At 32.0% G+C, this 14513-nt stretch overlaps 1 protein-coding gene across 2 annotated transcripts in view; it reads left to right on the top strand.

Annotated features, from left to right (window-relative positions):
* The first annotated feature begins 913 nt into the window (after window positions 1–913).
* LOC145334314 (aquaporin-3-like) overlaps window positions 914–14513 on the top strand; it is a 29899-nt gene continuing 16299 nt past the window's right edge. For both annotated transcript variants that reach the window (XM_080179724.1, XM_080179723.1), the window contains exons 1-3: window positions 914–986; window positions 5035–5086; window positions 14058–14143. In XM_080179724.1, the coding sequence (XP_080035850.1) occupies window positions 941–986; window positions 5035–5086; window positions 14058–14143 (184 nt within the window). In that variant the 5' untranslated portion in view covers window positions 914–940. The remainder of the gene's footprint in view (window positions 987–5034; window positions 5087–14057; window positions 14144–14513) is intronic.

Below are 14513 nucleotides of genomic sequence, written 5' to 3'. Positions count from 1 at the left end.
CTATATTTTTTATCATAATAAGGAGGTTTAGAAGTCTTATAAATAATATTTTCTGTAAAGCTAAAAATATAAAAATCCTTATTGGGCTAAGCTACTACTGTTTTTAATATGTACCTTACTGTTATAGGAATTTCCATGCCAAGTAGGAGAACGTTAGACCAATAAGAGCTGTCCTTCAAAAGACGGACAAGCCGACCTTATTGTAGAAAATTTTGCTTTCAAATTTGGGGGTTAAAAAATCATGAGGGTTTAAGATATTTTAACTGTCACCAAATGTTTAAGAAAATGTTTTAAATTATTTTTTCCTTTATTTTTAGCAATTATATGTAAATGCTTCATTTCACTTTGAAATAAACATAAATTAATATAGGTAAGATGATTTTAAATAGGGATTATCATCTTTTCAAGTAGCGCAGAAGATTTGTTGTCAATGAAAAAAATAGTTATCGTTGTGTGTGTACATGTCCGCTTAGATCTCGCAAACAGCTGGACCAATCGTAATTGAATTTTAAAGGAAAGGTTAGTATTAATGTAGGGCAAGTTTCATGCTATATGGCGGGTTTTCATCACTATTCCTTCAAATAACAAAAAAATGAAGAGGAGAAGGGTTTAAGAACAGTTCATTTACCCCAAAGTAATTTTACAGACGGACAGATGTACATAAATTATAGAGCAGCCGCTATTTTAAGATGTAATTATTAATTTTTAGTCAAAAATATGCAAGTAATTTGCTTTTTTATGTTTTACATCAGCGTAGCTGCTCTACAACTAGGATACGTCCGAACGTAAAAGTGTAAGATAAAATGAGTGTTTTTATATTCTTGATTTAATTTGTATGATAATACTGCTCTATATTTTCTGAAATATGGTTATATTAATGAATTTTATTGTTACTATCACGTATAATTTGTCTAGTTTTCAGAAGAAATAAAAATTGAAAATGGCGTCCTTCTTGCCGTGGAGAAAAATGGCAGCTGAGTGCTTAGGTAATATTATGTAATTTAATGAATACTAGCGGCTAGATGAATAGCTTAAAACCATCCTAAGGCTTAAATCTTAAAATAAAATAGACCATCACTCTCACAGGACCTATGTAAAGTTTACCGAAAATAAAGTGTTTATTGAAATCTTAAGATTAGACTAAACAAACCCTACTATTTTATATATTATTATTATATGTATAAACACATTTAATTTTTTTAACTATTTATTTGTGGAATACATATGTTTCTCTATAAAAATAGATCATCAGTTCCAATTAAGATGTATAAAATAAGAGTTAAAAAGATATATGTCCATGCATTTTGAATCCTTTTTAAAGACTAACTAAATGAGAAAGAAGTGTTAGAAATTTGTGCCCCCTGCGGGGTTTTTTACTGCCTATATCCTCTTGGGGTTGGGGGGGAATTAGCATCTTTATATAAAAAGGGGGAGGTGTTTAAAGGGAATCTTTAAATAGACAAAATTAGGTCATATTTATCATTTGCAGTTTTACAAATTAATACATATTATATAAAAAAATACTGCTTTGAATATGTTTCACGTCATGCACTTTGAAAGAAGGAACTTTTCTCTGTGTGGACACTTGCTGAAGATTTCATTTCTGGTGTTTAAAGTTTGTATGTTAGATTTGAAAGCTTTCATTATTTCGAAACTTTCTGTCAAGCAAAGATTGCATTTTTTGGAATTTTGATTGTAGGGGTTTGCTAGTTTTTCAATTGACCATTCAATTTTATAGTTTGTGTTTTTCTGTCTTTGTGTTTTGATGAAATCAGATAGCTTTGTGCAAGCTGTGTCTCATGCGAAAGAGGTTTTGTGCCTACTATATCTTTGCTTGAAAGTTGCAGAGGTTAGGCCAATATATTGATGTTGGCTCTGGTCTGAATCTAGTGTCACAGTGGCTCTATAGACCATGTTTGAAGTTTTGCATTTACCATCCAATGGGCATGTTTGGGGTTGTCTACAGTTGCATCCTTCAATTGTAGGTATTTTGGAATCGCCAAGGATGCGCTTATTGTGTGTAGAAATTATACTCTGCATGTTTGGCATTGTGCTGTAGGAAATCTTGATGGTGTTTCTATTGTAATATTTGTGTAGTTCTGAGCCTGGAGGAAAGTGCTTATCTACTAGTTTTAAAAACTCTTTGGCTATGTTTGTTTTAACTGCAGCGTTGTAGGGGATGGTGAACCAATTAACTTTTCTTTTGCGTTTTTTTCTCGCTGTGTTGGTTGTGTGTTGTGCTTGTTGTTTGTATTGTATGTTGTGCTTGTAGCCTGCTGTTTTCAAGGCCGTATTATACAGGTCCTTTTCTTCATTAAAAAGAGTTTCATTGCTAGACAGATCAGAAATGCGTTTTTCAATCATTAATGGTAATTGCTTAATGATGTTTGGTGGGTGGCAGGATTTTGTGTTGATATAACAGGGTAAATTTGTTTCCTTTCTAAATGGTTTGAAGCAGCCTGTAGTTAGGTTAAGGGTGACATCTAGAAAATTTACAATTTTGATGTTTGTATTGGTTGTGATTTGTAGGTTGTGTGTTTTGAAGAATTTTGTTATATCTTTTCTCAATCTTTCAATTCTTGGACCTGGTAAATTTATTGCAGCCAGTCCATCATCCCTGTAAAGGCCAATGTGTGTTTTAGGGACGAGTTTTTCTAGACCATTTAGAATGAATAGGCCTACAAGTTCGGAAATTTCAGCAGAGTCAAATCCTCCCATTGGGACATCAAAATCTTCACTGTTGTTTTTGACCCAGGCTTCGTTTGAAGAGAATAAGAAAGTTTTTCTGGCATGCATAATAATGTTGATATCATTTTCAGTAATTTGTGTAAATTGTTGAGCAAAGTTAATTGCTTGGTTTACCAGTTCTTTTGTAATGCTTGGGTAGAATGATTCAATGTCAAATTGTAGGAATGTTAGCTGGTGTTTGTTTTTAAGTCCTTTGAACCAGTCTAATGTTTGGTAGGTGTTTTGCCATTGGTTTGAACCTGTTTTTGTTTTGACAGTTTTATTTATTTTGTCAAGAATAGTTTTGCTGATTTTTCCAATTTCCGTTTTGGATGGGTTTATAAGTCTGCATTCAATACGCCCTGGAAAATTTGGTTTGTGGTCTTTGATAGTAATAAAACAAGGTGAGTCTGATAAAATTTCTGCCTTTTCTGCTACATTAAGCTTCTTAGCTATTTGTGCTGCCTCCTTGTTTGTTTGATTAACTTTGTTATTGCTTGACTTTTTATAGTCTTTTGTTATGTTGTTTCTCAGGTGTGTTTTATATGTCTCAACAGGTATGCCATACATATTGGAAGTTTTATCTGCATTGACAAGAACTTCTTTGGATTGTTTGATTCTATTACAGTCTTCCTTTAGTTTTTTTTGGAAGTCATTAGCATGTGGGCGGTATTTAATGTTGGCAACTAATTTGACTAAGTCTTTCTTAAATGGTTCAAGTTTATGGTAGTTAGTGTAGTATGGTACCTTGTTAGTCTTGAAGCCGAAGGATGTTGACTCATTTGTGCTGTCATTTCTTTCCTTGCATTTGAAGTAAAAATCCCAATTTAATCTGTTATAGCCATTGTTAAGTTTGTGTATTACTTCTTTCTCGTACAGGTGACGTGGTGGGATAGGAATGTTTTTTAATGAATAAGGAAAATTGAATTTATTCATTGCTTTGGTTGTGTTTATTGTTTCCTTGAAGAAGAGAGAGCTCTAACACACAGTGAACTGTTGATGGGAGCAGTGTTTATAGCTGGTTTCCAGGAATCACAAGAGTGCTCAATATTCTTAATCACTTGAATAGAGCTTTAATTATTATTATATGTATAATCACATTTAATTTTTTTAACTATTTATTTGTGGAATACATATGTTTCTCTATAAAAATAGATCATCAGTTCCAATTAAGATGTATAAAATAAGAGTTAAAAAGATATATGTCCATGCATTTTGAATCCTTTTTAAAGACTAACTAAATGAGAAAGAAGTGTTAGAAAATTGTGCCCCCTGCGGGGTTTTTTACTGCCTATATCCTCTTGGGGTTGGGGGGGAATTAGCATCTTTATATAAAAAGGGGGAGGTGTTTAAAGGGAATCTTTAAATAGACAAAATTAGGTCATATTTATCATTTGCAGTTTTACAAATTAATCTAGCGTCTTCGACCCTAGCCTGTAGGGGCTTTGCCCCAAGAGGTTTAATCAAACTAATTTTTCGTGTTTTAGATTTTAAAGAAATTTAATTTTTTTTGGGGGGGGTATTTTTCATTTTTTGGGAGGGGTTAGGGGTGTCCCACCCCCCAAGAAAATAGTTATAAACCTTCCCGGGACCTATGAAAAGCTACCCTGTAAAGGAGAACCCGATCGGTTCAGCGGTTAGCGAGATCCTTCGCTACAAACAAACAAACAAACAAATAGTTATATACCCTGAAGAGTAGAATCCGATCGGTTCAGTGGTTACCGAGATCTTAAGGGACAGACAGACAGACGGACAAACGGACAGACAAACAGACAGACATCTTTCTACTTTGTATTATAGATTATGAAGATTTTTTAATTTACTAGAATAGCATAAATAACCACCAAATTATTTAATTAATAAGAAATATAAAGCTCTGTCTGTCTTTACTCGGTGATAAATTTTATAAAAGTATGGTTTGTTCGTTAAGATCTTGATATCCACATAATTTCTCCATTTTGGGCAAACTTCAAATAGATTCCGGGATTGTTTTAAACAAATTAAAAAAAATGATTTATGGATGGATATATGCTATTTTTTCTTTCATCCCTACTAAATTAAATACAGAGCCTGTAGATGCTAGCAGCACTTACGCTTGTCAATAAAATATTACTGATACCATTTTGAACCATTTAATGCACTTTGAACTTAACAACGCATTTAATAGATATACCATAACCAAAAAAAATATTCTGGATTTTAAAACTAGAAATTTATGTGCAAATTGAAAAAAAATCTTTTAGTTTTGACGTTGAAATAAAAAAATCTTTCATTTTATTTTATTAAACACAATTCTTATTTAAATAGGAACATGTATGCTGGTTATGATAGCGAAAGGAACTGGGTTATCTCTATCAAGGTAAGTTATTCTTTATTACTTGGTAACTTACTAGAAGCTACGCCCTAAAAGGCCTCTAGGGGCACTGGAGTAAGGGCAGAAGAATGTCTTCCTTCCACTTTCAGTTTTAGTTTTTAAGAAAAAAGTGTATTTTTTCTTGAAGTCATTTATCCTCCCAAAACTTCTCTTCATGTAAAAGAGAACCATATCCGTTTACGGTCACACACACAAACAAACACATATATACATCCTCTTACTTTTATGTTACATTTTACCTACTGCAACTGGCAACTAGTGGATTAGCATATTAAGGGCGAGGTTGATGGCAGAAAATAGCCAAAAACCAATTCAAGACTTGAATCTAAAAGTAAAATAACTTTAAACCATCCGAAGAACTAAGGTTTCCCTAAAATGAGAATTTCATTCGGTTTGGTGGTTAGCCAGATATTAATGGACAAACAAACAAACAAAAATCTTTATTCATTTTTATAAATTAACAGATTTACCTCACTTGGATATTGGCCTTTCCTGTTACGTTTTATTTTTTAGAATATTTATCCTACTCCTCCACTCCACAAAAAAATACATATGCGTAAAATCTTCAGGATTAAGAGAGTGGGGGTGGGAATTAAATTAAAAGCTCATAAATCTGTCACTTGACTCATCATTGTTCAATGACGTGCATATTAAAATGAATAAAGCAATAATTTCTCATTTGATTCATATGGCCTTTCAATAAATAGAATTTGTTCTGAGATACTGCCTTTTAGTAAATTTTCTCTTTTATTTGTTTACGGATTTATTTATCCTTATACTAAAGTAACAGGATGTTTGTCTGTGTGTCAGTACTGAAGGATCTCGCTAATGGCTGAACCGATCGGGTTCTACTTTACAGGGTAGCTTCTCATAGGTCCCGGGAAGGTTTATAACTATTTTCTTGAGGGGTGGGACACCCCTAACCCCTCCCCCAAAAAAATGAAAAATACCCTCCCCCCAATTTTTTTTTAATTTTCTTTAAAATCTAAAACACGAAAAATTAGTTTGATAAAACCTCTTGGGGCAAAGCCCCTAGAGGCTAGGGGCGAAGCCGCTAGTTTAAATAAAAAAACAATGAAATGTAAATAATATAAAATAAGCGTGCAATTCATCTATCCTATAAATTAGTGGTCTAAGGATCTATCTTTACAGACATGCAACACTAGTGGCTGTGTCTTTAGCATGAGAGGCTTTGTATTCTTAGATTGAAAAAATAGCCTAAGACCATCCCAAGATTTAAATTTAAAAATGAAATAGCCTAAAACCATGCATCTAGCTATTTGAAGCTTAACCAAATACGTAAATCTCAATCGGTTCAGTAGTTATTGAAATCTTAAGCTTCAGACTTACTACTTTAAAAAATAGGAGAATAGAAGGAGGGGTCATTTTAGGGTCACATCAAACCCAATGAAAACTGTTTGAAATATGACAAGATGATTATTCTGTTATTATGCTATTAATTTTTATATTTACACTTTAAATCATTCTAAATATATGTTCCTGAATTAGAGCAAATTTTAAAAGTAGCTAATTTTAAATGAAAAAAAATCATAAATGTACAACAACTTAAGTCATAAAGAGTCTAGAGTAGTTTCTTCATCTTGTCTCAACGGAAATGATAGACACACGAAAAAAATGTATTATTGAGTAGATGCTTGCCAGTCGTTATACAATCTAGAATTTTCAAATATTGTATAAAGAAGCAGGCAAGAAAATTAAATGGTAGTATCACTAAAACCCTATTCGAATAACGTCCCTTTTGTAAACATATTTCCAACCCCTGTCAAGGACACTAACCCTGTGGGGTCTTCCCTTCGGAGTACACGAAGCTCCAAACTAAACCTAATCAAAAATAAACATAAAAATAGTTTTTTTTTCAAATATGTAATAAAAACCTAACAAGTGAGTTATAAACCATATGCTCTATAGTCATTGAAACCTCTACCAAAAATTTTAGACTACAGTCTTTAATATGTGTACACAATATCAAAATAGGATTGGACGTAAACGCAATTGCTTTAAATTCTGACTTTAAAAAAAATATTAAGACCCTATAAATCAGTTTGATATGTAAACTAATCTAAACAACTTGTCTTTTTGGGGATGAAAATTAGGCATGTGACGAAATATATTCTACTGTATTAGGTAGTATTAATTTTCTAAAGCTTAAGATTACAGTAACAATTGATCTGTTAGAGTTCTCCACTTTATAAGGCAAGGGATGTTTTCAGTCTATTTTATTCTTATATGGTTTAAGATATTGTCACCTCCTTAATTACAGAGCCACTAAATGAAAGGAGCGCAACAGCTTGCCTTATGTAATAGGTTGCTTTTATCCATTAATATATTTAAAACTTTTGGATTTAAAAGTCAACAATTCATCAAGAGATTTTAGCATACAGTTTCTATTTTTACAGCCATGGTTCTTATGTACATAAGAGGTTTAAGTTAGATAGTAAGACTGTGAATTGTGCTGGTATCAAAATTTCATTATCACGTTTGGGTAATTGGATTGGTTGGTTCAAACTAGAAGTGTTCAAGTCTGACGTAAGAACAAACAATATATAAAGAGAAGCGGCTCACAAATATTATATAATATTAAGAAATAGGTTTGTCAAATGTAAATTTATTAATAAATATTTCACAAAAATATTAATTTTGAGTTCAATATTTAAATTCTTTTTGATACATTCTTAGTAAATACTACACAATTTTTATTAAGATTTATATGGTGTAAAAATTGTAAAATCATTGTGTCATATTCAATAATTTGAATAAATGTAAATATGAGCATTTTTAATCTACACACTATTACTTTAATAATATGCACAATCACATTCATTTCTATAAAAGTGTAAAGTTGAGCAAATAAAAAAATTCCACCCCCTCCTTAGTTCAGGGTTAGGGCACCACAGGTAAAGGCCTCGCAGGGGTTAGGCATAAAAACCTTCCTCCTCCTTATTCTTAATTTATTTTAAAATAAGGGATGGTATTCTTCTGTGCTCGCTGAGAATAGTGATGGAAAGCACCAACTGTTATTCTTTTTAATATTCTTGTGGTCTAAATCCTAAAAGCATTGAACAAGAATTGCATAAACATTTGCAGTAAGACGGACAAACAGTTGACTGCTATATTAACATATGCATCAATATATGAGTACATAAAAGTAAATTGAACATTGTTAACATAAAATTTTATTGTTATTTACACTAAATTGATCTTTCCGCCTGATCCCTTTGAGAGAAGCTATTCTATAATTTGTTTTTGTAAAAAAAAACCTCCATTGGACTAATTTTTTAATACATCTATAATTCAAAGTAGTCTTCTTATATCAAGTAGCTAAGCCCCTAGGGGACTCTAGGGGTATTTGAGATAAAAGAGGGGAGGTGGGAGTTAACAACAGCCCCTTATTTTAAATTTCAAAAAGAAGAAGGAAAGAATTGTTTTTCGAGAGGGTAATTTTTCTAGGGGCGATTTCTCTTTGGGGAGTGGAGTTACCCTCCCAAAAAATAGTTAAAAACCTTCCCTGTACCTACAAATAGCTTCACTGTAAAAGAGACCCTAATATGCTGAGCGGTTAGCGAGATCATTCGCTACAGACAAAAAAATCTTATTACTTTATATGATAGGACTAGCCAAGAGCGCGCTATGAGCGCGCTATTGGCTGCGCGTTTCTTTACTATCTTCTGATATATTATTTGTAGGATCAAAATATTATTTTGTATTTCAATTGTTATATATTACAAATATTAATTCAAATTAATACATCCTTGAATACAATGTTATTTACATAATCATCAATTAATGCAATTTTCAAATGTTCTGGTGATCTTACTCTTGAAATTTTTCAAGAAAAATCGTGGTGCAGGCACCACCTAAAAAATTCAATTCTTTTATTGTCTTATCCCCAACTAATAGCTATTTATCCCTGACTATTAACCCTTTACTTTCATTGTCGTATACCTGACTATTAACTCTTTTCTTCCAATGTCTTATCACTGCCTTTTTAATCTTTTCTGTCATTGTATTATCCCTGAATATTAAACTTTTTCTTCCATTGTCTTATCTCTGACTAAGAAAGTAAGAAAAAAATCAAACTACAAATATTCATATTTTTAAAAGATTTAATGTCCCTCTCTATCATCCCTTTTCTTCCGTCTCTTTATTAGTTTCATTATTTTATTTAAAAACATATTTATAATTTTGCCTCTCTTTTTAAAAAATATTAGGTATGGGATCCTACTATATTTTTTTATTTTTTTTTTAGAAAAAGGAAACATGTTATAAAACTCAAAATGTTGTGTTGCGATAATCACGCAACTCCCAAAATGTTAAATGTAAAATCACGCAACCCCCCTGTTTTTATTTACCCTTCAAGGAAGATTTCTATATTTTTTTTAGTGTACGAAGCATTCAAAATTAATTAGTGGGATTTTAAGTTTATATTATAATGTCTCATCCCTCCCTGATAAAACTTTTCTTTTCAAAACACAAATCTATAACAATTTCAGTATTCTAAAAGATTCCTTCTTCTATTGCATTGGCTGAGTGATTTTGAGGGCTAAGGCGTCTGCTTATATAACTATTAGAGGCCACGTTCTAAAATTATCACGCGATTGGCTAGATTTATTCAATGTTTTATTTACTTTCTTTTGGTTTTACAATATATAAGATTTTACACACAAAAATTCATTGTAATAATATCCTTGTTTATTATTTCCATTATGCAAAAATTATGCCCACCAAACCTCCGTTTTTAACACAGCATGAGAGAGAGAGAGAGAGAGAGAGAGAGAGAGAGAGAGAAAGAGAGGGAGAGAGAGGGGGCATTGTAGAAATTCCTATTTCTCTGTTAAATAGATTTGCTCTAGCAAAACTTACTTTATTTTCATTATTATCACCTAAATTTTTGTCTAACATATCTTTATACCTACTGTCTAGGGCTTAGAGCGGCAGTCTCATGTTAGAAAGGTTTTCGGTTCTATTCCTCCAAGTATTGAAAACGAATATTTTTAAAACCTTGTAGTAGTATGAAGGGTTATTTTGATTGTAGATTAAGAATTCGATAACAACTGAACTGATTTAAATCTTCTTTTAAATCCAAATTTTTGAATTTTTTAAAAAAAAACTAAAATTATAACTGGTGGTTGCTTGACCTCCCCTCTCTTTTCCCACCAAAAAATAACTAAAATCACCCTACCCCCAAAAAACACTTCGGGGATTAGAACCTGGATGATAGATGGTTCTCTGCAGTCACTGTACCAAAGAACTATTAGAACTAAATTGTTTTAGTAAAAAATCTGTCCTATTCTTACATCAGTAAGTAAAATATGATGTCCATTTGTTTGTCTATCTGTTGGTACCAAAAGAATCTTGCTAACCACTAAACCGATATGGTGCTCTTATACAGGATAGTTTCTTATGGGCCCTGGGAAGGTTTATAACTATTTTGGGGGAGGGTATTAGCACACTGCCAAAAAAATCACGTTAGAAAAAAATTACATTCCACCCCAAAATTAAAAACTTAAATTAAAAATGGAGGTTAATTGGCCTTTCCCCCCCCCCCCCCTCCACCCCACCCAATAAAATCACAACTCCCCCAAAAATTTGATGAAAGATTGGGGGTTTGAACCGGAACTCTAGATCTTACGTCACCGGTGTTTAACCACAGGGCTTTTGGCACCATTAAATTTTAATTTGAAAATTGGTCTAATTGTAAACAATGACTATATAAATAAAATATTGTCTACTATGCTAATTAATATTAATTTAATTGAGTTCTTCTTTTTCTAGTATTGCTTCTGGTGGATAAGAAGCGGATATCAGTCATACTGATAAATTATTTGGGATCCTATTCTATTCAGTTTTTGTTGACATCGGTGCAAAAAATATCATTTTTAATCTTACTTCTGTACATTTTTATATCCGTGGAAATCTTCAAAAAATTTGTGTTTCTTGGGATTAAATATGTCTATTTTCTCCTTACATTTAAGCACCGACGTAGCTCTGTGGTAGAGTAACAGTAAAATTTTTCTTTTAGATTTTACTTTATCTGTAGGTCGCGTGTTCAAATCTCCGCGGTCAAAGAACAAAAATATTTATTTTTTTATTTTCTGAAATTTTCTCTCTCTCTCTCTCTCTCTCTCTCTCTTTCTCTTTCTCTCTCTCTCTCTCTCTCTCTCTCTCTTTCTCTCTCTCTTTCTCTTTTTTTAATTGCTTTTTCCAAGATTTTAAGTGACTTTTTAAAATTGGTTTTATTTTTTTTTACTTACGATGTTATCAATGTTAAAAAATAATATTTTTGTTCAATGAGGTGGTTTTGATTAAAACTATAATTTGAACTTATCCACTGAGCTACAGAGTAGATTACTATAAAATGGTGAATTTAAACAATAAGTGTTGAAAATGTTGTCTACTTTGTCTTTTTCACCAAGAATGTTCGGTTGTTTTCATAGCTCATTGACTTAAATTTTACTGTTTTATACCTATTCTTCTTTTAGAGGTTATCGTGCTAGTTGGAAGGTTTTAACTCCGTGTCAGCTAATATTTTTTTGATTAGAGAGAGAAATGTTATGAAAATGATTATGTTGTCTTTTTTCGCTATATTTATATAAAAATCACATTAAATTAATTGTGCCGCTGTAGTCTTGGGGCAAATTTTTACGTAACTTATCTAAGAATTCCAGTTCAAATCCCGGCAAGTAACTTAAAAGATTGTAGCTATCATCCATATAATAAAGTAGCAGGATGTTTGTTTGGCTCTCTGTTTGTTTATTTGTACCAAAGAATCTCACTAACTACTGAAACAATATAGTTCTCCTTTACAGGTTAGCTTATCATAGTTCCTGGGAAGGTTTGTAACTATTTTGAGTGAGGGTTCCACCACCCTCCTAAGAATAAATTAAAACCAATTTTTGAGCCCTTGCCTTTGGCATTTCGTGACTAATTTAACTGGCTTTGATCTTGTAATTGTACATATTTATCTCCGTGAAAAGCTGTTTATAATACAATGCATAACTGGATAGTCAACGTTTTTTGGAAAAATTCTTTTCTTTTTTAGTCTTGTGGTTAGCGTCAAAGTGTTGTATTACAATGGTTGCAGGATCTAGACCGTGCAGGAAAAATTATTATTTTATTATGGGATAATAGACATCAAGTTGTTCTTCCTTTAAAAATAACATATAACAGTAGTGCTTCGAAACCGATTTATGTTCGTTGGATTATAACCGGTTCTCAGCCATACTGAAAAATTATGTGCAGAGTACGGGAGAGAGAGTATTCTATTCTATACCTAAATTTTCTTACATAATATCTTATCTTCTTTAGTGTAGGGGTTATCACGCTGGGGTATGGATAGGAAGATTGCAGGTTCAAATCCTCCCATGTTAAAGTTTTACTATTTTATCAATTGTCATGATATCTACTCTCTAAGCAAATTATAAAAAAGCTTTTTTATGTTTTAAGTGAATGTTGTTATAATGTAGTTTTTAAAAATATTATTACTTTTACCAAATATTACTTGTTATCTCAGACATTGAAAATTATATTTTGAGGTTGGGTAGATTCGAACACACAACCTTCCAACTGGAACCTCACCTCTACCCCTGAGCCAAAATGACAGACATGAAAATCCATGAAATTTTAAAGTGTACAATAAGAAATAAGTTTTTGTTTACTATGTCTTTTTTCACCTCTGATAATTGGATTCTTTCATAGCTTAATTATAGAATGTTGGTTTCCTTATCCGTGAGTACCGGGTACGATTCTCTCCGAGAGGGGCGGGGTTTTTGTTGATGTTAAAAATTGGAAGAATTTATAGAATAAAAGTTGTCGCAAATATAGGTATTAAATAAGGTTTTTTGCTTGTTTTAAAATCTCACTGAATCGAATGATATCTCAAACTCAGGGAAGCCTAGAAGGGTTCATGATTATCATACCCTCATAGAATATCTTCTTTGCATACCCTTGAGATGGTTTTAAGCTTTATTTCTTCACCCTCGCTTTCATTCAAATACAAATACCAATAATGCTAGGGGCGAAGTGTACATTCTTGTATTCGTTCAAGTTTAAGACATAATCGCCCTTGTTTTATACAAAATTAGATTTTTGTGATTTGTATACTGTTACTTAATACACTAATACGCATATTATTGGATGTGTACATTTTTAGAAGCTTGACAAAGCTACTCTACTTCTCACTTTGTTCGTTTGATCGTTGATATCTATGTTCTTTCGTTAATCTGTCAAACCTTACGACTGCTTATAAAGATGTTTGCATTGACAGCTGAATTTTGTATATATTCCTCTTAATTAAGATCATTAAGCTTGTTACTTATTGTGTTCGTCAGTCTTTTAGTAATTTTATTTTATATTGCATAATTATATATTTTTGGATGCCATTTAAGATAGACTGCTAAGTAAATATGTTAAGATTATTCTTTATGTTGACCATATTACCTTTCAATCACTTTATTCGTTTGTTTCTTTATTGAGGTATGTGCTTCTTTCATTATGGATATTTAAAAATTTTAAAAAAGGGATAGGACAATAGATGATAAATTGATGTACATCCCCAATTATAATACACAAAATTAACCCTTCTGTAATAGATACAGTTCAATATTTACCCCTTCTCTAGATTTTTATCCTATTGATTTATTTTACTTAGTGGCTTCGAGATCTTAAGCTTTAGACGGATTAACAGACATCTTACTACTATAAATTAGAATCTGATGGTCTTACAATTTTAAATAGCATTATTTTCCAAAAGTATTATAGCCACCTTCTCTAATTCTTTGGCCTAACAACTTTAGGTGCTTCTATCAAATATTGCAGCGTTCAGATCTTTCAACCAATAATTTATTTCTACAGAGAGGAAACTTTTCTTAATCATAATTGAAAATGTTCATCAATTTATGGTTCATTTCTTATCCCTAAAGTTCCCTGTTATTTTCAGTGACTCAGATGCTCCTGGAGTGCTGAAGAATCTACCTGGATCTTTGTCTGGTGGTATGGGCGTCATGATGGGCATTCTAGTTACAGGTACATAGACATATAGATAGATAGATGAGTAGATAGATAGATAGATGCTGAAGTACCTACCAGGATCTTTGTCTGGTGGTATGGGCGTCATGGTGGGTATTCTAGTTACAGGTAGATAGATAGATAGATAAGTAGATAGATAGATAGATAGATAGATGCTGAAGAACCTTACTGGATCTTTGTCTGGTGGTATGAGCGTCATTATAGGTATTTTAGTTTCAGGTTTATAGATAGATAGATTTACAGCTAGATAGATTTTAAGATATTTTCAAAAACAATGGTCTATGAAAAGCTTTTCTAGCTGTCCAACTTTTTTCTATTAGCTGATTTTCTACGGATATTTAGAATTAAAAATAATTTCAGATCCTTC

Source organism: Acartia tonsa, chromosome 12 (genome assembly GCF_053477335.1).
Source record: "Acartia tonsa isolate MP-2025a chromosome 12, ASM5347733v1, whole genome shotgun sequence".
In the NCBI taxonomy this organism is placed as follows: domain Eukaryota; kingdom Metazoa; phylum Arthropoda; class Copepoda; order Calanoida; family Acartiidae; genus Acartia; species Acartia tonsa.
Note: the sequence above shows the minus strand (reverse complement) of the source record. Positions and strands in the feature narration are given on the sequence as shown.